Consider the following 26,462-nt stretch of genomic DNA (forward strand, 5'->3'; position numbering starts at 1 on the left):
GCATGGATATTAAAGTTAGATGGTCCTGGGTTCAGTTCCCTAATTTACTATTTCCTACTATTACTTTGGGTAAATTACTCTGAGGAGCTTAATTCCCTCATCTGGATATATGAATAATAGTCTTTAGGAATTTCTCTGAGAATTATAAAAGATTATGTCCATAAAACTTTTAAAGCAGTGCCTTTCAGAACTCCAGGGGTGGTAGCTATACTTTCACTGAAACATTAGTGACTTTAAATAGATTTTGTGTATTTGGTTGGGAAATTCCTAAAGTTTAGTGGTATTTTTTTAAAGTTGTAAGCCCTATAAGACTAGAATAAAGTTTATATATAACATTATTCATAAACCATGTGAAAATAATATTTTCAGAGAACACAATGTTTTGCCTATAGTAGTGCCAGTGTCCCTGATTATGTGTGCTACAAAATGGTCCTTATATGCCTGCTAAAATAGGCTCAGGAAATTATGACTTATGCCATGAATAAATAATTTGGCTAGTTGGGAAATTCTATGAGTATGCAGGCTGCTTAATGTCTTATTACTTTTACAAGGAGAACTGATGCTTGTGCTTCTTATATCTCAAATCATTGCTTAATGCCAATTCCCTTTCAAAGAAAAAGTGCTACTTTTGCTATAAACATAGTACCCTATTGAAAGTTTTAATTAGTATAGAAAAATAGGCCTTTATCATTGTTGTTGTTGTTTTTAATTGGAAAATTGGATTAGTATAATGACATAACAACATTTACTGACATTAGGCTATGAAGTCATTAGCCTGATCTAGTAAGGAGACAAAATGCTGCTCAAGGTTTAATGGAGCATAGAGGATGGAAGCTAGCAAAAGGAGTTAGTACTTAATCTAGCCTTCCTCATATTACCTTTGCTGTTGCTTTGTATTTAGACTGTAAGGAACCTAAGGATTTATTTGCAAGAGAATCTATTGGTGCTAATTTTCTCATGAATAAAACAAAAACCTTGGTATGTCCATCTCACAAGAAGAAGGAAAAATATGAAAGTAGAAATATGGCATAAGTAATTGGTGTCATGTATTTATGAAAAATAATATATTACTCTATATTTTCAGACATTGACTTTAAAAAGTTTTATTTCATAATGAGGAATAATTGAACATTCTTTCTTTGATCATTTCCGTGAGTTATCACTTTGTAGAGAACTATGAAACTGTGAAATTTAAAAATTGACTATGCAACAGAGATAAAAGCACATTAATGTCACATGACATTTTGTGGACTACATTTTTTTCCTAAGAAAGTTTGTGTTAGGTTATCTTTAAAAATGGGTCACCTTAACATATCTAAATTATTCTTTAAAAAAGTGATTCCATGGATGCAGTTTGATTTCAGCAAAAAGAAGTATGAACCTAATTGTTTATGTATTTTCTTTCTTTTTTTTTATGGCAGTGGTGGAGGGGAGGTGTTTGTCTCTTCCTCTCTTTTTCCAGGTAAAGGGCCTGGCTTTTTACTTGATTAAGTTTTATATTTTCTGTATTTTGCTTCTCATTAAATCCTAATGTAATTCTTAGAGCATACTTACTTTAATAAATACTGTATAATCTCTTGTCATTTCCCAGTTACTGTTTTATGAGTTCTATAATTTGTAAGGTAATTATTAAGTAATATACTGTAATCCCTAATTCATATAACTCATTATTTGGTAAACCAACCCACTAATAACGCAATGAGGTAGATAGTAGTAATTGCCCACTTTACAGATGAAGAAACCGAGACAAGAAGATTGATTAACTTGCCCAGGCTCACACAGTTAGTGAATGTGGAATGAGGATTTGAACCAAAGCTATTTGGCTTTAGATTCTCTGTGCTAAACTGAGAACATCATTATGCTGCCTCTCAATTCAATATGGCTTTATTACATGAATGTAAAAGAAAATTGTGTGAATAAAATATTTTCTATTTTTAATAATTATTTTATTACTATCAGATTCTGATGATCAATAATACTATATACTAACACATATGAATTACTTATCATTTATTTTCCCATTTCATAGATGAGGAAACTGAAGTTTGGAGAGTATAGATAACATGTCCAAGGTTATATAATTAACAAGGACAGAGCCTGGATTTGAACTCAAATATCCTCACTCCGGACCCCAGCTTGCTTAACGCTGCTTTATACTGCTTTGCTGACATCATATTCTACTGTAGGGGATCACACTTTAATTCATTTATCACTGAACATTTAGCCAGTTCTCAGCTATAAGAAATGACAGCAGTTAGCTTATTAACTCTACTGATTGTCTACTTTGTATAAGACACTGTACTCACTGCTCTGTGGGGTAAAAAGAAGTCACTACCCAAACAGATCACAATTTGAGAAATTCCTCAAGTTTTTCATGTCTTCCTTCAGACTCAGGGTGAATAAGTATTTAGTCAATTGTATTCACAACCACCGTAAGATTATTCTGGAGGCTTCTTAGGAAAATGACAGGTGGATTATTATGTATAATTAGTGACTAGTTTCAATAAATATTTTTTCTTTATTTCTTAAAATATTATTAGATAATCCATAGTGCTAGTGGTAAATGGGAGTGTTTTGATGTGTAGTCTAATTTTTGTTTAGAAGCATCTTATGGTTGACCTTTGAGCCATTGGGGAAGAGATCATCAAATACCTCAAAGTGTATTTACTAGATGTTTAAACATAAGATAGTGCACACATCATCAGCAGGAAGATAATGAGGCTGTCCCAGCACAACATGTTATTTGTTTTTACACGTTCTATTAGTTAATGTGTTAGAATTCTCTAAATGCCACTTTTGCTTATTAAGTGGTTTGGAGAGCACAGGAAAACATACATTTTATTCTTGAATGTAGCATTTCTGAAATTCTTAGTAAATGTGATTCTGAAAAAAGAACCATTAGACACTTCTGCCCATGTAGCATTTGCCTACAGATAAAAATATTTTCCAAAACTGTGTTTACCATTTGCTCAATCTCTTATCAAATGAGAAAATTTGTCCTTAAATGTCTGTTTCACTCACTGGAATTAAATTAGATGGCAAGTATGATATTGATTTTAAAAAAACAATGGAAACTCTCTTATTGTTTTATATGAATATTATAAATGAGATTAAACCATTAATAAATTTAAACCAAATTTTAATACATTTCTAAAAACAACCTCTTTCTACAATGCAATCTTAACATAAAACTGAGATTCTCTAATCTATACAATTACAAAGACAAGCATAAACATAAACGCATTCAACATGTGCCAACATGGATGTTGAAAAAATTAAGTTGATATCATTTTCCATGTACGTGTGTTGACCATTTTTCCTGCATGTTTGGTAACACTTCTCCCTCTTCCCTACCCTCTGCTTATTCTCCTTCCTGGAATGTATTCCCTATTAGTTCTCCTCTCAAATCCATTAATTCCCATCCTTTTCATGACACCCTTCTTTACCATTGCAGAGTTTAGTCATCTTTTTAACCCTCAATTTTTCCTATACCTACTTCTCAGGGCTCATCAGTGCATCAGTCTTCCCTGAAAAGCTTGTTATATCACACTGCTGGGCCCTGCCATCTGACTTTCTCATTCAACAAACCCACCATTTGAAAATCATTTGTACAAATCACCTGTCCTTTATTGTTGTTTAGTACCATGTGGATGCATTTTAAGAAAGAACACACTTTTAAATGTTTATTTAGTTTTCTGATCAATAATTAAATATGAGCCTGAGCTAACCTTTCATCTCAGTGCTTGGCAAAAAAGAAAATTGCAAAACAACTTAGACTTTTGCTGAATTTTTATCCTATTGCACAGCAAAGGAATCTTTAAAAGATTATTTTTAGGCTTTAAAGACACAGCAAACAGTTTTCACTTTTTTCTGTTTTCACTGTTCAAAATACAGAAAAAAAAATCTTTAAAATATGGGCTAGGAAATGTATTTGAAATATAACAGAACCATTTTGACAAAATAATGATCTTTTACATAACTGGGTGAGGCCCGTACTATTTAGGAAGCTAGAGCTGCCCCAGGAGTAGATTGTGTCCGCATTACGGAGGTAGACGAACTGCTAAAGTTCCTGCAGTATTTTTTTTAAGTTAGAACTGAGCAGAATATAGAATTAGAAATTTCCACAAATCACAGAGCAAAAAAAAAATACTGGTACATATTTGAGTATTTTAGAATTTCTATCCATTTTTATATTGTGATGATTGAATCATTTAATGATGGATGTATAGTACTAATTTTTAGGGAATTTCAATGATTTCACAAAATATTGAAATATATAAAACATAAGGTTTCCTTAAAAACTGACTTTGGTTTCTTATGACTAGCTTGCATGCAATGTAGAACAGGCCAAGCACATCCTAGCCTAGCAACTGATTGTCATAAACCCCAGGGAACTTTAAAAAACATGCATATCCGTAGTTTGCTAGTGCATTCCCTAGCCAGATATGTAAACCACTCATCTAATATCTGGAATCTCAATTAGTTTACCTTGTAGTTGTTTAGGCACTAAGAATTGTTTATCTTATAAATCTCAGTAAGTTTCAAAGTTTTATCAGTAATTTTTGGTTTTCTAACATAGACCGGTTGTGGAAAGCTCTGTCTCTGTAGATGACTATGGAAATTGCCCAGACATAACTCTCTCTGTCAATTTCCCTTTTTTTGAACTGCTGAACTAAGCACACAGTAGGCATATTTTTAAGGCAAAATTTTAGAAAAGATTTTAAGTTGAATAGCTTTAACACCAGTCTTAATTACAAATATAAGAGACACCCTTCAGAGATCTGCCTGTAGGTGCTGATTTTGCTTTATAGGTCTTGGGAACTGACCATGTCCTGTTCCTAGAGTATTGAATTTGACCATATTAACCAAAGAAAGACTCTTAGCATTCTTTATCAAGCATTTCAGGTGTTGGCTTTTGCTTTAGAATATCTTTTATATGTTTACATCCTGTTTTCAGGAAAATTTATATTTGAAAAGGAACTGGTATGACTTGTGAAAATCATAACTTTCATTTATAAAAGTGAGCAATTTGCTCTGCCTTCCATTTCAAATGTGTATGTATTATCACAAGGTTATTGCTGAGTAAGAAGACAATTGTCATTAATAAAGTAATTTTTCTTCAATGTGTTTATTATTCTTTTAGTTAAAATGTTGATCTCTTTCTAAATGCTTACCTTGAGAACAGCAAAAAAATTTAAGTTATTGAAATATATACCTTTAACAAAGTTTATCTGAATAAAACATCAATACTTTCAGTAGTTTAAGGCTCTTTTGCAAACACTTAGTCACTTAAAAATTGTCTAATTTGTTTTTACTAATGGATTTATAGGACTTTTCCGTGAAGATATACACTTAGGTCAGAGCTTCTTTTCCTGTAATCCATGGTTTTTAAGAATTTCTAAGAGACTTCATGGAGGAAGTTTATAATTGAAACTACAAGAGTAGAAAATCAACTTTCTAAAACTGTGAACTTGTGTGTGCAAATACATGAGTGTGTGTTTGTTGTATGCATGTGCATGCGGGTGTGGGAGAGCATCTATAGCTATCATCGAGCATCTATAACCCTAAAGGAGTAAGCATTACTGGTGTAGGGTATCATGTGGAACTCTTATGAAAAAAATCACCTTAACCAAGAAAACTTTAAATATAATTAAAACTTAGTCAAACTAATTTTGACTAAGTAGGTTACAAGTAACAGTATTTTGCTTAAAAACAAACACTTGTAATAACATATTTCCCCATTTTTAAAGAGCTTAAGGAATAAGCAAATAATACAGGTTTTTATTTGAGATGTAACTGATATATAACATTATATGAATTTTACATATACAACATAATGAACTGCTATTTGTCTAGACAGTGAAACGATCACTGTAATAAGTTCAGTTAACATCTATCACTGCACATAGTTATGATTTTTTTCTTGTGATGAAAATTTTTATGCATTCTCATCATTTCTTTAAGAATTGGATATGTAGGACCAAAAACCTTTCATGTTCATACTTAGACACTTCAAATATGTATAACAGAATTTTTAACCATAGTCACTGTTGTGTACCTTATGTCCCTGGAACTTATTTATTTTATAGGTGGAATTTTGTAACTACACTCATTTCAACCAAATAATATAGGTTTTAAATATTTTTCAAACCGCCTTGTCCTGGTGATATTTACAAGAGAAGTACATTACTAGAAGAAGAATGTGACAATATCAAAATTTGTTTATTACCAAAAGACTTTCTCCATGTATTTGTTTTTCATTTTATGCAATTTCAAAAATCAATGAACTTGTATTAATGAAAAACTAGTTTAATATAATCCCAGTCTTCTGTACTGTTTTAATTTTAAGTTCAAAACTTTATTATACTAGAAAGGATGCTAGAAATGCCCTCACATTTTTAAAAAATAGATTAAAAGATCATAAGCTACTGGACACCTTTTTTTTTTTAATTAGCCACTTGAGGGTCAATACTGTGTGTTTAGTTTAAATAATTATTTAACCCTTAAGCTTTATCTTTTTTAATATGACATAAAGCAGTGGACATTTGAACCTAGAGAGCTTTATAAATCTATAATATATTTGGATTAAATAATTTCAGTGCATTTATATCATTTCTTTTCTATAAGAATTGAACAGGTAGGAGCGAAACCTCTAATTTGCATACTTAAGAAGAAGACAGCATATCTTGTTCACTGACAGCATTGATAAATGCAAATTTAGTTTGGTGTTTTGTTTCTATTTTAAGAGAGAGGTGGTAGTACTGTGGTTCAGAACCAGAGTTCTGAAGCCAAACAGGTAGAGGCTGACGATACACTCGACTATTTATTATTCATACAATTGCAGGAATTTATTTAGTCTATGTGCCTCAGTTTCTCCAGCTATGAAGTGCAATCATAATTAGACTTCCTGTGAGACTTAACCTAGTAAATGCATGCAAGGCACTTTAAATATTGCCTGACACAAAATAAATATTAAATAAATACTATGATTCTTAGCAATTATAGTCTGGTAAGATTGACTATTAAATGTAATGTTTTTACTACCCTGAATGAATTTAATTTCAGTTGACAGGGCCAAAAGCAAGCACGATAATGAGTTTCTTGTGGCCAGAAATCAAAGATGAATGTCATTTGGACAATAAAAGGAATATATATGTGTGGCTGAGTCACATATAACCTCTTTTTTGAAATGAATTCATTCTTTTTAATCACCATATTATTTAAACAAAAATTTGGATATTAAGGTTGAAATATTATTTCTCTCGAAGTGTTCATAGCAAAGTGCTATCTTTAGAATTAATGAACAATAATGCATTTTTAAAAAAGACATTTTGCCCTGGCCGGTGGGGCTCAGTTGGTTAGGCATCATCCCACAAACCAAAAGATTGCAGGATAGATTCCAGGTCAGGACAAAGGCCTAGGTTGTGGGTTTGGCCCCCACCAGAGAAAGCGCAAGTGGCAACTGATCGATGTTTCTCTCTCACATTGATGTTTCTCACCCTCTCTTTCTCCTCTCTTTCTCTCTCTCTGGAATCAATTTATACAATGAAAAATGAAGAGATTTTAACGAGGATAGATTCTTTAGGCAGATCCTTTCCTCTGTCTCATGGCTACAAAGGTGACAAAGAGAACAAAATTAAGTACAAAACCTCTCTCAAGTATAACAAAAGATTATCAACCTCATTCTAAAAGTTTACAATTCTTTTTTTAATCAGCAAATGTTAGAAGTCATATGTCACAATCCTGAGACCTGTTTGGCAAAATGCCGAGGCTTGTCCTTAGGGTTCCTTAGAGTTCGTGAAACTTGATTAAGAATCTATTGCTAGTCTGTACCACTAACGTCATTGTTAGTATACTCTCCACGTGGTCATCTGACAGAAAAGTGAAGAGGAACATGCAGCCATTATTTCAGGCATGGCAAATGCAATCCCAGGGAAGAAACTGAAAAAAATGCAGGACTTCCTTGACTGAAGACAGTGCCAGCTCCTTAACAAGCTATTCACCATGCACATGAACAATGGAGTCCCACACTGAAACATGTTAACTACATAAAACTCTTAAAGGGATTAACAGTGACAGAGGCTAAAATGTAATCAAACAGGTGAAATAGCGATAAGATAACTATTCCTCCCTGAAATAGCAGTAACACTTCGTTTATTTTTATACTGTGTGGTGAGTGAGTTTAGAGTGCTTGTGAAATATATTATACTCTTTAAAATATGCCCTTTCCCCTTGCAAGGCGTAGAACATTAGAGACATGCAAAGTGAGAAGTTATTGTATTTCACATTAATTTGAAGTATTTTCTGATATATTAGTGGACTTAATTGTGTATGGTTTGGGTGTCATTCTCTCTACTGGTGATGCTCTGGAAAGATGTTTGTGCTTTTTAATTAGGACAAGTGAAGTTCAGCTGCCAAGTTCTTGTGTGTAAACTTTGTCATCAGATAATGTGAAAACAGAGACTAATACAGAAATGTTTAAAGCGAAGCTAAAACTGGGGTGTTTCTGCCTCTGACCTTGGAAATAAATGAAAAGAAAGATATGGGAAAAATGAATATAGAGGTTTTTCTATGTCTGGTATGCACATTAAACTGAGCTAATGTGTTTTATGGGCCATTCATAAAAAACATTCCTTAGTTTACTGAATGAATTTGTGATCGCTCTGTGTGTGTATTTATGCATTTGCTTGTATTTATGTGTAGGTTTTAAATATATAATTCCAGAAATGTACCTTCACTTAGCCTGCAGGTGCTCGTAATTATTACATTATGTATATTGATTTCTAAATTCAAGTACATTATAAGCTCAGGTCTGTCCGTAAAAGTATTGTCTATACAATACTCATTCAGAGGCATATTCTGTAATGTCTATAAGAAATGGAAATCATTTTTGGGTTTGGAATTATAATTTCAAAAATTCTGTTAGCATGCATTTTTTTACTTCTGCTTTCTGCACATTTTCTTGGCCCCATCCAGCAAACTGATGTTTGCACCATAGCTAACATCCTTGTACTCGTTAATATCCATTAACAACAAAAAAAAATCATATGAACATATTATGATGATCATAATACATTTTTGTGCAGGCATTCCTTTTGAAATTCACTTTTGAAACAATTAGAATGACAGATTTATCGAGTATTTTTTGGATATTTTAAGCTAGTCAAAGTGTTAATATTAGACTTAAAATGTTAGATATCAAATCAATATGATTTGTCACTTTTCTAGGGTCAACATATTCTATTAGCATGTCTTAAGTAGATAGAGAAGAAATGTGTAGACAGATATAATCTATTATTCTGAATGTTAAATATTCATGTACTCAAATATATTTTAATGGAAACTTTTAATAATGTAGAATTAAGAAATATACTTAGGGGAAAGCTAACTTCCTCAAAGACCTTAAGATACAGAGTTACTTTTAAGAACGCTGTGCTTTGTTCGAAGTCAAAGTTTTATGGAAGTAAGTAAAAGATCATGAAAACAAAGAAAACCTTTAAATAAGATAATTATTCTTTCATCATTCCAATATCATTCTTCTTGACACTGTCTGAAAAATCAATTTAGTGCTTTTTATACAACATATACCCCAAATATGATACAGATTGGCAGAGCTGTGTTAGAAATTGTGGAGAAAATAATGAAAAAAGGAACACTCCCAATATGTTTAAATTTTAGAGTTATAGAATAAATCATTTTATACAAGAGCACAATTATAAATAAGTAAACAATGCTAAAAACTTTATTTGTATGGCAAGTAAGACTAAAAGTACAAAAATAGCAGAGTATTGACAGAAACAGTGCTTGAGGTAATAAATGCAATTGGAAATATCTTCAGCATAAGCAGAAATAAATTTGCAATATTCCTGTCTGATGTCAAAATAACCTGTGAGGTTGACGCTTTCTTTGAAAAATAAGAGGGAGGTGGATAACCAAAAGAGGGCCCTGTTTTAAGAGTGCCATCAAGAAGAGGTAGCTACCTAAAATGAAAATAAAGGATTTTATATATATAATGTTATTTGCTTAAGATTTACAATGTCATGAAGAAGTTGAATTGATAGAGGTAATTGCTACATTTAATGTTCACAGGAAAATCTAAGACTTGCAAACAAAAGTAGAAACATAAATAAATCTAATTGATAATATATAGGCTTTGTATAAAGCTATATTACCATTCATACTCAGTCCAAGGGACGGTATCTTCATATTTTTATTACTGTGATAAATTAGTCTTTGATTCAGGTGCTAGCCTATAAAGTTAATGTATTCTTTTTGGAGTTCCTTTCCTCCTTTACCTCTTGCAGAGTGACATTTCACTTTTTAATATTTCAAGCCACGTAACGATTAAAAAAAAAAAAAATCTTACCAGATTTTAAACACAATTTTTTTCCCTTGCTTTCTCTTTCAGGAAGTTGATGGCAATAAAGTTATGTCTTCATTTGCCCCACACAACTCATCTACCTCACCTCAGAAGGCAGAAGAAGGTGGGCGACAGAGTGGCGAGTCCTTGTCTAGTACAGCCCTGGGAACTCCTGAACGGCGCAAAGGCAGCTTAGCTGATGTTGTGGACACCTTGAAGCAGAGAAAAATGGAGGAGCTCATCAAAAACGAGCCAGAAGGTAAAGGCTGGAAAAGAAAGTTGTTGCCATCTCCTTATTTTAATAGTTTCATTATAACCTCTAGTTCTGTTTTTTACTAATCCTCTCTGAATTAAATTGGACAAAATAGAAACTTAATGCTATGAAAATGGGTACTATTTAAATGTGGCTGTTGTACTTTTTATTTTAATCACCACGTTCTGCTGTGATACCTTATTTTCACACATGAGTAAGTTGCGGTTGAGTAGAAGAAAGGCTTAGGAATAGAATGCGACTTATAAAGTGCCTATGACAGGTGAATGGAAAGGAGTTTTAGCCAGGAGGGGCTTCCCAGCTAATAGGAAGGAAAAAGCACTTTGTAAGTGGAATGGCTTCCTCTGTGTTCTCAAGGTGCTATTACAAACGTAGCTCAATTTGGCGCAAACGTTGAGTACTTTGTCCAGTAAGCAACACAATGGATATGCATCCATTTCCCTTGTACCCCCTGTGGTCAAGGAGTCTTGAATTGTAAAACAGAATGGATAGTGAATTGCCTATGAGAGTATGCAGGTGAGCCCAATAATTATTATTTATTAAATGTGTTGTATTGCTTCACATTTGTTAATTGAAACACTAATTCAATGTTAAATTGCAGTTGCTAATAAAAATGTTTCATTGTTTTTAAAAAAAAGAATAGAATGTGGCAGCAGAGCCCAAGAGGCCATTTTATAACTTTGTTTCATTTTATAACCTTTATATATTAATGTACCTCATACCACCTTGATAGCTAGGACTGTTTTTTGTATGGTCCACAATTAATATGTCTAGGCCTATTACGCATTTGAAAAGTAGGGATTCTCTAACTCTGTTGGCTATCCTGGGCTTTGCATTTGTTCAACTTACAGGGTGCCTTGCTTTTAAGAGTCTATCTTTTAAATCTCTTTAATAGTTACTGATAGCAGTCTTCAGGTGATAAGCACATGGACTGATCTTAAAATTAAAGCAAACAAACTAATAAAACAGCAGATGCAAGCTGGATAATTTGTGTATAACTGACAGTCATCCTTTCTGTTACAGATGTTTTCTAAATCATATTCAAACGTGTGTCCATCGAAAGCATGGATACCATATTGCACGAAAGAGCATGCCTCCTATTTCAGAGTCAGATGGAAAATGAAAGCACACAAACAAAAATAGGGACATAACAAGACATAATTTATACCAAAAATGTACTGCATTTATACTGTGTAGTACTCAGGTTCATTTTTATTCTGTTATTAGGAAACTGGTAAATTTTAAGTGTGTCTGGTGCAAAATATATGTTAACCAGTATATTTGGGAGTCCTGTGGTAATTAAAATTTCCGGTCCCTATCAGATGCATAGTTGGAACATGGATTTTAGTTAAAATTTATGGGGTTCACATCATCTTACAATTGGAAGGAATTTTAGAGATAATCTAGTTAGTTAAAAACTTTTTGGCTCCTATCTGCATGGAGTTAAAAATGAGATGTGGGGGAGAATGCAGGTGACTTTTTTTAAATGTTCAGGATTTTTTCCTTGATATTATAAATACTTGTCTTACTATAAGAATTGTTTAAACAACAGAAATATTGAAGATAATTTAAAAATTGCTCAAAATAGTAGCTTTTCCATACTGCTTCTCTTAACCTTATGATATATTTCTTTATCTTTTTTCCATTTTCTATTCATTTTACATGATTAACTTTCTATATTTTAACTTATTTTTCTTCTTTTATGCCATGGTACATTATTATTAACTAAAGCCCATAGTTTATTCACATATCTTTGTTTTCACCAAGTGTGCTTTTTTCCGTTCTAGGATGCCTTCAAAGGTAACTCATTACATTTCAGTGGCATACCTCCTTGGGCTTGTTTTTGGCTGTCACAGTTTCTCCCACTGTTCTTGTTGTTGATGACCTGAAAAGTTCTGATGACTATATTTCAGATGTATTGTACAATGCACCTCTGTTGGAATTGGCCTGGTGATGTTTCTCTTAATTAAATTGGGGTTTAGGGTTTGGGGAGGAAGATCGTAGAAGTAAAGTACTATTAAAAAGTACATCATATCAAGGGTAAATACTGTCTACATGATTTGTAAATGTTGATGATGACCTTGATAAACTGACTGATGTAGTGTTGGTCAGGTTTCTCCACTGTAAAGCCTCCCTGTCCCCTTTCCATAATACTCTGTGGAAGGAAGGTGCTATGTGCAACCCACGTTTAAGGAGCAGGGAGCTCTGCTGCTCCTCCTCAGAAGGGAGTATCTGCATGATTTATTTAGAATCCTTCTCCATAGGAGTTTTGTCTCTTCTCCACCATTTATTAGTTTCATTCAATTATTCATTTATATAACTATGGACTTGTGGAGGTTTATTTTATATTTTGAGTTATAATGTAATTCTATTTTATTTTATTGCTCAAATTGTTCAGCTTTGGCCATTTAAAGCACTTTTCATTGACTTCTATGTCACTTTGACATAACAGCTGGTTGTGGGTATTTTTTTTGTTATTGTTGCATTTCTTCACTTGCTGGCACTATAAGGTACTATCAGTTCATCTTGTGTATTACTTTTCCTAGGTCTATAGTTTTTCATGTAATATATTTATCTCATGTTGATAGAAGGATAATACTAACTTCACAGAATGAGTAATTAGGTGTTGTTCCTCTCATATGTACACTTTTAATTTTTGTTTGAGATGTGTTCCTGGTCCAAGATTAAGGCTTAAAAAGAACCTGTAATTCTGTGGAATGCATTTTATTACAAAGTAGTTTTGAGGAGTTTGTCTTTAGATGATGTCCTGCAAGACATTTGATATATAACCTTGGTATTTCCCCAGTGTGTCATGTTGACTTCTTTTCTAGTGGATGTGCAGATTCTTAATTTGGCAGTTTATGACATGGCAAAGCCAAATGAATCATTCATAATAAGAAAGAGGGCAGGAGACAATGCCTCCCAATTTACTTAGTAGAAGATATTCAGAAGTACTGGGAATTAGGAGAAAAAAATAATATCCAGTAATAGCTAGCAACAGGGAAAAGAAGAGAGATAGAGCATTCACAGAAGGAAGAAATGACACAAAGAAACATCACTATTGCATGTAGACATTAGACTGTTTTCATTATTGTATTTCACACAACTTTTTTGGTACTTTTCCCCCATCAGTTATAATACAAGCTCAGCTCAAGAGTGACTTGTTATTGAATAATATAAAGCTGTTGAGAAAACACAGATATATCTTTATGGAAAACTAAAATATAAATTGGACATGACAAGAATCTAAGCCTGAGTTTCAGAAAGATAATTTTATTATAAGTACAGAACCACAAGATACATTTTATATGTACACAAGATTCTTAGATGTGCAGTGAATACACAAAATGTACCATGAATAGACTCGCTATTATTAATAAAGATATTTACCATGGCAAGAATTTTTAATAACTGTGACAACTGGGAGATTTATCAAGGAGCAACTTATATATTTAAGTAAAGTGATGATCTTAATCATCAAAAAAAAAAAGCTACTCCAGCCAAATATCTCAGCTGGTAAGAGGGTTGTCCTGATTTGCCAGGGTTACATGTTCAATCCCTGGTCAGGGCACATACAAGAAGCAGCCAATGAACACATGTATAAGAGCAACAACAAATCTCTCTCTCCACCCCTCTGCACCTCTCTTCTTTTTCTCTTTCTCCCTCCCTCCCACTCAATTTCCTTCTTCTCTCTTTCAAACCAACAAATAAAAAAATTTAAATAATAGGAAAGCCGAAACTTGTTTTATAGCAAAGTTATAGGAAGTTGAAGGAACTTTCCAATATTTTTTATTTACTTGTTTTACTGCAAAGAGAGAAAAACTGGGAACTTTATATAGGAAGATGTGTAAAATTTTCCACAGCAAGTAGAGAGTTGCACTGGCTTTAAAGAGACCACTAGTCAAGGTGCATGTTTGCCCATGAGAAAGGACACCTGACATTAATCAAGCATCGGTACAGCAACCTTGTATACAAGCAAAAACAAACAATCTGCAGCTCTGTGAGGCACTATAGCATCAAAAGAAAAAAAATACTTAGGAATAAATTTAATAAAAGAACAGCAAAATGTATACAAGAAAAACTACAAAATGTTATAGCTCCTTGATGAAAGCAACAATGTGGGAACAAGGAAAGCAGAGAGATAGAGTGAATGAAACTAAATGTTAAGCCCACAAATATATGCCACAGAAAAACCTTTTCTTCCCTCAAGCTATTTTTTCCATTGTTTTTCAAAGGCCATTAAAATGAACAGCAGGTTGTGATGAAAATTTCATTAAGTCATTAAATCCCAGCTAAATCATTATGAGGGTGCCATATTCATGCCTTTGCTTCCTCTCATTCAGTGGGGAAAGCAGATTTCAATAGAAAGTCCATATTATTTCCAACCTTATCCTTGCCAACAGTAAACTAAGAGAAATTCAGAAGTTACAGGAGAATGTGTGTCATACAAAAGGAGGCCACTGAGGTGAAATGGTCAGAAAGAAAATTAGATTTGCAAATGGGTTGAAAAAAATGGCTCTCTTATTCCAGCAAGCTTATTCTTTCAAGCAATTAATTAAATATATTTTAAAAGTTATAAGTAGGAGGAATACATATAGAGGTATTTTTGTTTGTGTCTTTTTCTCCATCAAAATTTTTGCCTGGCATGACTCAAAATGGTCTGCTGCTAAAGATTATCTGTTCTGTGTCACATAATTGCCATGGAACATGCCAAAGTCCATAGTAAATTCAAAGTTCAAAATTTCTGGCTGACATAATATAGCTATATTATATTTGGTAGTAACTAGGCTATACCAGTCGACTTTTAACTCTTAGACCTAACAGTTAAGAGTAACACTGGGTTTTATTAATATGTGACACAGAATTCCTATATAAAATACTGAATAAATAATTATGTATTGGGGGAAAATGGTAGCATATATTCAGTGCATATCTTATTTCAACTGTAGTGTGAAGTAATATATATGAAACACTGTATTTAATCTTTACATAAACCTTAGAACCAGGGCTACTATGTGTGGCTATTCCAATTTCAGGAAGTGCCATACACAGGAACTAAATAATCTGATTCTTATTATCTCCATTTTCAGATGAAGAAAGTAATGATTAAATATGTCACAGGGTGACTGTCAGGGTCATTATTCAAAATGAAGTCAGCCTTAAACTAGAATCCATGCCCTTAATCTCTAGTTATATTATTTTTTCCAATTAGGAATTTTGCCAGTAATAGTTTAATGTTATTCTTTGGCACCTGTGTGCCTAAATTCATTTGAAATAATGAATAATAAAGTAGTATTCAATAATATTCTGCTAAAGTAAATTTCTTATGCCTGAATGGTGACCAAATTTCCAGAAAGTTTTAAAAATCATCTCAACTTAAACAGTTGTAATTTAAAGTATTCAAGAAAAAGAAGCAAAAAATGAAACAAACAAAAAACTTAGAATATATGTTAATAAAAACTTGTTTTAGAAAAATGGGAGCAAATTAGCTGTGGAATAGTAGAAATTTGGATTTGAAATGAAATGTAGATACATTTTAGGACTGTGTCCTCAATTTTGAGACTGAGGCAGAGATGCACTTGAAGTCACACAGCAAGTTGGTGTAAAAGCCAGAATGAGAATCCAGTTCACATCCTACAGGCCCAGGTACCTTATCCTTCTTTTTCCCCCTGTTCTGTTACACCATGCATTTTTGATATTAGCATTTCCTTGATTTTTTAGAAATAATGTAATAACCTCCTTTTATTCTTAAAGTTTTTCATTGTTCACTGAATTTAAACAAATCTAAGACAACCAGATATCTTAATTTAGCTAATAAAACCAAACTAGATAGGTATCTGCAAATATCCTGTGTTCTCAAGTTCCAGAAAGCTAACGATGGTTTCTAAAAATAAATCAGCATTTAAAGTTAGGTTTGGATTCAGACTTTAACTTGATTGTCATTCAGAATCAGGTTCATTAATTGTGCAGGTGAAAATAATTTTTACCTTGATGAGAACTTTCAATATCTCAATTAAAAGAGAATCCTTTTAGATGCAAATATTACAACAGGCATCTTATTTTATTTTTTATATTAACATTTATATTACCTTTAATAACTGTTTGGAATTGCTATTCCAAAGCATAGACAACATCTACATTTCTTCCTCCTAAAAACACTACAAACTCACCTTTTCTTAATCCTATCTCCTGTATCTGTAATTCTATTCCTCATCTATCCAAGTGCCTTAATCTATGTCTAATTGCTAGAAAGTTATTTACACTCCCTGCACTAATTTTTTCTTCTTTTAAAGAACTGTTACTTGTCTCCATTGTTACCCTCTCTTTACTGTAATATAACTGTTCATTTATTTGTCAGTTTCTGAACGTATATTAAACTCCTTAAGGGTGTAAATAGTGCACACACTATTAAAACCATTTGTTGAGATGGTTCAACTATTTCTGCACTGCCCCCTTGCTGTTGTGGGGAAAGGAGTGAGAGAGCTTAACAAGTACATGACTCTTCTGCCAAATGTTATGTGAGCTACCTCTTTTAATCCCCCAAAACTCTGGAGTTGGTTTTACTTCTTATTATAAATTAAAATTGAGGATCAGGAACTTGCTGATATTCTTGTTACATGGAGGAACTAGAATTAGACCAAAATTGTTAGCCTCCACAAAACTACTTGGCATAACACAAGAGAATATATAATCTGACCCAACCTTTTTTATTTTCCCTTAACCTTATTTTTTCCACCACATTTTAAGGTACATGCCCTCATGATATCTTATCAAACTGCATGCAGTTCTATCAACTATCTGTATGTTTAATATTACTCTGCCTTTCCATATGCTGTCCCCTCTGCGTTAAATGTCACTTCCTTTCTTATCTACCTAGTGAATTTGTATGCATCTTTTATCAGTCAACACCTTCTCTGAACACCTTTGTCAGAATTTTGCTTACATGGACTCATCTCTGTTAGTTCTGACCACATTACCACCAATGTTTATTTACTTTGGTTTTCCACAGTAGTATGTGAATGTTGAAATGAAGAGTTCTAGTGCCTCCCTGCTTCCTTTTAATGGGCTTGGCACATAATAGGTGATTGTGTTAATAGCAGATGAAAGTCAACCCTTTAACTGACATTTTATTGCCAATCACTGCTCTAAAAATTGACTATATTTCATTTGTCTACTTCTGATTTTACTGTCCTCTATTCTTCATGTCCTACTCAAACTCTTCCTTAATCTCCCAACCTATTTCATTCATCCTGTCTTCTCTAATCTTCATCTTACCATATGCATGCCCTTATCATTATTGAAACTTTGAGATCATTACTTTCAATTTTTTCTGTGACTTGGAGTTTAGAGTATAGTTGTAGCTCACAAAACTAGATATTGTAATCCAGGATACAAAACTAAAATACCCACATAATGAAAGCTTACATTCATACTAATCTTTTAAATAATTCTAATAATGAACATTTCTCTAATAAAACTTACTGGCATTACCTATGAATTTGTGGCCATAGAAAATAATTCTTGTCCAGTGAATTGGATTGGTCTATGAACACTTTTCCAAAATTCAAAGTTGTAACTGGTCTTTAATCTTGTTTCAACATAAGGGAGACAGTTCCTTTTTTGTAGGTATACAGAGCTGGCGTGGGAGAGAAGGTTCTTTTTTCTTATGAAGGGTTCAAGGTGGGGACAGTTTACAATTGGATCTTCCAGTCCACAATGCCTATCCCCACCAACATTTGCACAATTTATCTTAGGGGGATTATGGTAAAAGAAAAGCAACTGGCTCCTTTCAACACATTGCTTCTTCTGCAGTCTTCCAAGGACTCTAGTATGTTAACTCAAGGGTACTTTCCAATTCCAAAGTCCTAAGTTCCTTCAGTGGACATAGTATGAAAAATGGTGACAATATATGTTTTTTGTGCATTTTTGAGACATAGTCCACAATTCTTATCTGACATTCAAATCAACCCGTGATGACGAAGAGTAACTACACTGTGAGTCAATGTTTGGATTTTAGTCTTGATTCTGCCACTAATTACTATGTGATTGTGGTATAACATCTATATAGATTAGTCTCTAATCAATTTTGAGGCAATGATATAAGTATTTAACAATATTTGGGAATGCCATTTTATCTATTTTGCAACATTTTTCAGAAATGCAGATTTTAATTTTAAATAAGGACCTCTACATAAAACTTGAACACTAACCTTATAATTTGCAGTTAAAAAATATTATATTTACTTACCTTTAAGTTGTTATAATAATCATATTATTGTAATGAATATCTGCCCTCAATTGTTAATGCTAACTGCCCTCCTTTCATCAAAGGATTTTGAAGAAAACAAATGAGGTAATGCATGTTAAAGTGCTTTATAAATTATAACCAAGTTGGAATTGGACCAGTTATTGTCATTATCACATCTTGGCTGGTTGGAAACATTGTTATTTTAGGCGTGATGGAAACATTATATAGTTTCCAGTGCTGCTTTCCCAGGATGCTTTTATGTACTGAAAAATTCTGATTCAGACCTTCACAATCTAGAAATTTAAGACATGTAGTCAACAACAAAAACAATAGTGCACCCGACATTCTTAAAAATCCTGGGATAGGTAGTTGCTTTGAAGTTTATTTATATAAATTTCCTTAAATAAAATATGGGTAAGCTAGTTTCTTCCTTAAGAATTAATTTTCAAAAAGAAAGAAAATTTCATCATAATTGATATAGGTGAAATACAAAATTGTAACCAATGTGAAACTAGGAGAGGCTTTTAACATTGGGTATGGATATGCTATAATCTTTTTCCTACACTAATGTGAACATGTACTAAAGACAAATATAAGTGAGGTAATTGAGGTCTCCCTTAACTAAAAGTTTTATAATTTTTCTAACATTGTAGCTTTTTCTTATGTGTTCTTTTATTACCTCCCTCCCCAATTTGATTTTTTTCTTACTATTATTCTTGTGTATATGTGTACATGTGATCCTCCTTTCAGATCCCACATATGCCTGCCTTTCACTTAGCACCTGTATCTGTCAGTGTTCTTTCTTCTTAGACTGTGACACCCACACCTCCCAAATCCTTGTGCCGTGATGAATGCACTCCATGTGTGAGAAGCTGCATTTATGTGAGAAATTTGGTTTCTACTCAAACTAGACTTTATCATTGTTTACACAACAGGAACTTTTTTTCTGAACTGCAGAATCTTTGCTCTCAATTTTATAAGACCCCAAAGGTGTAATCTATTAGCAAAGTAACCGAATGTTACTCTACATGAAACAATCCATTACCTCACAAAATACTTAGCTCTCTTCTTATGAGAAGTAAAAAATGGAATGAGTTGGAAAAGTATATTTTGTGGCACACCTCAAGCCATCACCCTCAGCATCATCTATAGAGCTATCATTGGATGAAGGAAATTCTAGGATTCTCATTTATATTCATTCTCTCTCTCCCCCCCCCCCCCCCACAAAAGGGAAGATTGATGTTTTAGGTAGAAAAACATAAGTGGGTATCACTTTGACATTGTATAGTTCAATGCAAAATAGCAGTGGTAAATATAAAAAAAGACTTCCACTTAACCCCATTTTAACCATTTTTAGGGATGAATTGGACAGTTTTTAAGCTTATAACTAGTAGTTTATGAAACAGAAATATATTAATTGTTGCTTATGAGTTATCCTCTTTTTAAACCTAAAAATATGTATTTTTATTGTGTAGCATATCTCTTTGATGTTTGAGTAGGTCACAGCTACTGAAAATAATTCAGTTTAGTTGATTGCACCTTCTATGTTACTTCACTTGTACTTTTCCCCCCAGATATAATTATGTGTTAATGGCCTTTCAATTTTTACTACAAATGTGTTGACATATAGAACCATTAGATCCTCTAATGGATATAAAGCTTTTCCCCCTTGTATTAAGACTTATTTTAGGGGTCTTAAAAGAGATGATATAAGCAATATATTTTCATCTGTGGTGTGCTGCAGCATTATATGTAATTCTTCTGTGGAAAAGACAGGCCCCTGGTGCATGATACTTGGCCTTGTGAACATCCCTGCAGGCATTGCATGTTTGATGTTTGAGTTTACATTATAAATCACAATGCCTGTTCCTTTAATTTAAATGTCTGTAGTTGAGCAGCCCTTTAAAAATTAAATTGAACCATATTGCATTAAAAGACAAGTTGAAATAAAAATTCAAAATTACCTCCTAATTTTACCAACTTTTTAATTAGTGTTTTTTTTTTAAACAGGGAATTATGGAGATTGGCTTTCCTAAATTCAAAAATCCCAAAGCATTCCATTAAATTAAGAATATTGAAATTCGCTTTGAAATTCACTCTTATTTTAAAACCTCATTTGATGAGGTGGGAAAAATAAAAAGTGAATGGATCAGGGGAAAAGCCTAAAGATACTTTAATTGGCAGAGGTTGGAGTTGCTTTGTTTAGTTACTCACTGTCCTTTTGACATGTTGAAGAGGCTTTGTAAGTGCTGTTCCACTGAAGGACAAACAAGGGTACTTTTCAATTGAGGCCTTTTAAGTTTTGTTCCTCACACTCCCGCTGCTGTAGGAGGCTACTCCTCATGCATTGTGGCTACGTGTTCATCTCTGCAGTCTGTCACTGAAAAATTCTCTTCTTGTTGAGCAAGCTGGAGTCTAACCTCCAGGCACCCTTCTCAAAGGCACCACTGTATGGAAATTGAAACTCATAAAATGATGAGAAAGAGAAGAGTTTATTTTTTAAGATCAGGACAAGAAGACACCCTCAAATGCTGTACAGCCTGTTTCTTCAGGAGTAAGTGTTTTAACTTTAGCATGCAGTAAGCTGAATTGAAAGCCTTGTAATTTTTCAAAACTAAAGTGAAACTTGTCCCCTGTCATCTCCTTTTCAAGTGGCGTCTATCAAAGCAGTTTATCTTGGTATTGTTGACTTCATTAAGTGTTATAGAGAATTAATTTATATTTTTTGAAAGGTCTTTCTACTTGGATTATAAAGGCTCAGGGATAGCCTCTGGTTATCTACCAGGAGTAGGTCCCTCGGCTAAGATCTAAAGTTGTCTGTACAGGAACCCCATTTGGCCCAAGAAAGCTTCTATTTTTCTTTTTAAGTAGAACTTGTACTTTTGTTAATAAAATATAATCATATTTTAGATTATGTCCTTAATTTTTATCCTTCTATGGACAACATTCAAGTCAACCTTCTTTTTTAAAGATGTCTACTTGTCTGTTAATATAAGGAGAGTTCTATTTCATTCCTGCTCATATATGACTTTGGCTACTATAACAGTTGTAGATATCATTACAACTATCTCTTTTCCCAAATGTTCCTAACATTTTTTAAACCTTTCGATAAGTAAGGTACCCCTGTTTTTCTTGCTCTTAACTAAAACTATCAGGGCCAGACTTTTAGTTATAACACAAGATCACTTCAAAAAGGCCCACTGACCCAGGCTGTATATTAGAAATAAACATTAGGGGAATATGCCAGCCCTTCTTGTTCCTTATGTGCCTCAGTCTTTGGATATATCATTTATTCAAAAGTGAAGAGCCAGCCACCTGTTTCTGAGGCCTCTTTTCTCCTCACATTAAAGGTTCAGGCCCTTGCTGAATAGTAACACTCTAATCTGGGGAACACACACAGCATTTTTCTGAAACTGATTTGTCAGACTGCACTAGCTGGAGGATTTTGTGTGTTTGCGCGTTTGTTTTTCACTCAGTTACCCTTGAGGCACTTGTCATGACCGTGCATATTAAAATTAATCAGACCTCCTAGGCCTGTGTGGCTGTGTGTTTAACATGAAGAAGTGGATATCGAGCAAATGCCCTAATTAAATAGGCCTGCTTGGTTTTATTCTAGTGGATGCTTGGTCTTTTTTTAAATAGGAGTTGTTTATGGGGAAGGCACGGATGGCACTAGAGTCATGGAGAGCTCACTCAGAGTTTCCTTTGCCAGCTGCTCCCAGAGTTCTGAGACCTCAAGGACTCCCAGTGCGCCTTCCTTAACTACCCTTAATGTTGAGGAGAAATATGGCCAAGATCATGAGAGAGCAATGAGGCTAATGCAAACAGAATGAGCATATGACCTGGACATTTGGATTGATTAAGATAGTCCATCTTACATGTTGATGAACTTCAGATACCAGACTGCTCTATGCTCTCATTTTTGGATATGAGCTTTGTTGGCTAGAGGAAAGATCTTGAGTGAAATTCAGAATGAATGCCCCTCCTTTTATGTCTTGAACTTGAAAGCCAACTTTTATTCATCTATCTCTTCAATTAACATTTCTTAGATCATCTGCATATCATATAAAACAATTTTTGAGGACTAACTCATATATATTATATATTATATAGAAAGATAGATTATACATCATATATACAAGTTTACCTCCACTCTTATAGTTTAGACTTAGCCTACCTTCATTTATGTGACACCCTCGCCACAGCTTCAGGGAAGGCTGTCATGGGACATTTGGAAACAAACTTTGATGAAGAGGAAGCTCAAAATACTGAAAAAGTCTCAAGTTGATTTACACAGTAGCTCTCTTGTTTGTGTATTTAATGTCATAAGGGAAGCAAACTTTTAACACTCTGATCACTGAGTTTGTGAATTTTAGTCTCTATTTAGTCTCTATGCATTAGGTCTACACATATTATTAGGACTTCTTCTATTTTAGAAAATGAAATGGAAAGATTTATTTAGAATATTTCAAATTTGATCTCAATTGATGTACATGTAACAAAGCAGGGAGCCCACAGTGGAAACAAGTTGAAAAATAAAGTAATGGGGTACTCTTTTATGTTAAAGAGTTTGGAGTTATGGTTTAGTAAATTTCCAAGTAACCACAGAAGGTTATCTGAGAAAAGATTACTCTGGCAGGACATGGTTTGTAAAATTGATTTATTTCTTCCCAAATTGAAAGTGTTGGACAATTCCAAAAAGCAAGCTAGCATTTTCCAATTTTTCTTCCTTTCCTTCCATTATTTTGTAATAGAGAAAAGAGTCCATCCATTAACCCATGTGCTCTCTTTCCCATGTGGGCATGCAATTCACGTGTAAAGAACTGTATCAGCAATGCCAGGCAACCGCCTCTTACCTGACAGCATCATAGAAACCCCTCCTCAGTCCACTTGGGTTGCTACTGGTTATTTATTAACACAATCCAGACTGTTCAGTGTGGGTGTATATAATATGAAAAGCAAAATAAAAGTATTGAACAAGTAAATACATCTTTCATAATTTGTTGGGTTGGGTGTGTTTACTGTGTGGTCAATAGAAGTTGTTTGACAGTTCTACAGAAGGGTGAGGAAACTTTTCTTGAACTTTATCTTTTTGTTTTGTCTGTAGGACACGTTTTCTATTTTCTATTCTCTTCTTATTACTACCTCTCTCTATAAAATGTTTTTTGAAGATTGTCATTGCTATTAATATGACAAGTGCAGGTGATTATGAAATATGATAGGCAGTTTTATCTACTTTGCAATGGACAGGTAAAGGACTAGAATTCTAAGATAGTTTTCATTTCTAAATTTCTGAATTAGAAACCGAAAATAAGGTATTATAGGAATCATCATTTTTCCCTCCTCTTAAGAAACATACCATTTGCTCTCAGGCCTTATATTCAGCCTTGATTTAATTTGTACTTAAGTTGTCCCCTCCCCGCATATTAATATAATATGAATGTACAACTCATTGCATGGTATAATTACCGAGAGATCAGTAGCTAGGAAAGCACACCATAACTGAGTATGTCTGGTTATTATAACAGGACAGTGCTTCTATGCTGGTATTTAGTGTGTTAATAGATAAGAATTGATTTGCTGTTTCAAGATGAATTAAATCTCTGTTGCAGAGGCCTTTCTCTTCTGAGAAGTTAGGCTTGCTTTGTAGAAATTTCCCTGAAAGGTTTACACACCACCGCGTGACATTCGTCATGTGGAAGACTTGAGAGCAGAAAGCAATATAAATGAACAAAACACACCCTCCTCCCTTTCAGTTTTGTTTTTTCTCCATGTGTTTTTTTTTTCTTTAACCCTAATATTTATGCTTTGGTCTTTGCTCAGTCATTCTAATATTCTTCATCAATGTCAACATACCATGTGTAAGTAAAGAAAAGCACATAAACGAGGGCATTTGCACTGTCCAGAACAGTACAGTGTAAATAAGAGAGGTCAGTTCTCAGCCTTCATATAGGGCTCCAAATTCCAGAAAGAAAAAACAAATCCAATAGCAAAATACAAAGGGTAAGAATTAGACATGTCTGCTCATGTTTTACCTTCTTAATGCTTAAGAGTTGATCTCTTTCTGTTCTGGGCTGAGGAAGGACAGCTGCCTTGTTGATTTACTTAGTTTTTTCCTCCATGTAGCTCATGGGAATCATTAAGAATGAACCAACAGAACTAAAGATTAATTGAAGTTGCACATTTTTAGACACCTTTTTCACTTACAGAGTATTATAATTAGGGGTTAATAAAGAATATTAATTAAGTAAAAAAAAAATAGTAACCCTTAGAGTCGTTATTTTTTATCACCAGGATTTTGTTTCCTTTATTTTCTAAATTGCAAATATTGACATTACAAATGATTGCAAGTTTCTGGGGGAAAATGAGGAAAAGAAGGGGAAGGGTCAAATCAAGGAACATGTATAAAGGACACCTGGACAAAACCAAAGTGGGGAAGGATAGAGGGTAGGAGGTGGGGGTAGGGTGGGGGAGAGTGGTGGCGGGAAAATGGAGACAAATGTATTTGAACAATAAAAAAAAATAACTGCTAGTTTCAAAGTATATTGCATTATAAGAGTTGGATATAGTCTTATGCTTTGAAATGGTTTATCTAAATTACAAAAGTTGTGAAATTTTCTGAAACATGTCTAACTGTTTTTGAAGACTTAGAATTTAAAAAGTATTAAATCTCTTTCAGTATTTAATTGGTATCTGTGCCTATATATACAAGACAAAATCTTGCCAACTCTATTAGACCTCCAAAATTTCTCTGAAGTAAATGAGTAACATGCACAAATTATAGTAAATAGCAGATTTTAGGAGAATTTATCTCACTCTTAATCTCCAAACTAAAAATTTTGGCCTAGAACAATTTTTAACAAAACTTGACTATAATCTCAGTTTTGACTAGAACTCCCCTTCTGTTCCAGATTTCATTTTTCATTACCTTTGGTCTCCTGTTAACATCTTGTGTAAAGTCTTTTTTGATGACCAATATAAAATCAATACCTACTTTCTCTTATAACAATACCGCTTTTCATTGTTCATCTCTTCACTCATTCTGTCTTTTGTATGGGAAGCATTTATTGAAGTCCTATTATATGCCAGGTATTTTATAGGTTAAGGAGAACACAGAAATGACACACAGCTTCTGTTCTTAAGTTTCTCATGGTCTTTTGGGGGAGACAAACCATGTGACTTCATAGTGAAAGGAATTGTGAGGCACAAACAGCTCTGAAAGAGGAGAGGAGGGGCCTTGCACCATATGTTTATAATCAGTGTCCATAATTATCTTCTAAATTGAATTAATATTTTACATATTAATACACATTTTTGATGTTTATGTTACCTATGAGGTCATTATGATCTCTCTCACCAATTCTCAAGTGCTTTTGCAAAAAAAAATGCCATGGTATTCACTGGGTCCATCTCTCTGTGGCAAAACTTCTTTTAATATACTTTCCATTCATCATCCCACCTTTTCTTGGTATTTTCAAGGCTATTGATTTCTGCTTATCCACAGCTTTCTAAGAAAAATTTACAGTTCTAAAGAAGATATTCTAATTGCTTTCCCCCGGTAATCCCCCTAATAAGGGTAGATA

The 26,462-nt window shown here is 33.4% G+C and overlaps 1 protein-coding gene across 2 annotated transcripts in view; it reads left to right on the top strand.

The window, feature by feature from the left end:
- Nucleotides 1–26,462, top strand: part of SOX5 (SRY-box transcription factor 5) — a 370,984-nt gene that overhangs the window by 83,355 nt on the left and 261,167 nt on the right. For both annotated transcript variants that reach the window (XM_054591329.1, XM_054591330.1), the window contains one exon: nucleotides 10,409–10,619. In XM_054591329.1, coding sequence (XP_054447304.1) covers nucleotides 10,409–10,619 — 211 coding nt within the window. The remainder of the gene's footprint in view (nucleotides 1–10,408; nucleotides 10,620–26,462) is intronic.

This window comes from Pteronotus mesoamericanus, unplaced genomic scaffold (assembly GCF_021234165.1).
Source record: "Pteronotus mesoamericanus isolate MK-2021 breed Mesoamerican mustached bat unplaced genomic scaffold, CSHL_Meso_final scaffold_21, whole genome shotgun sequence".
Taxonomy (NCBI): Eukaryota; Metazoa; Chordata; class Mammalia; order Chiroptera; family Mormoopidae; genus Pteronotus; species Pteronotus mesoamericanus.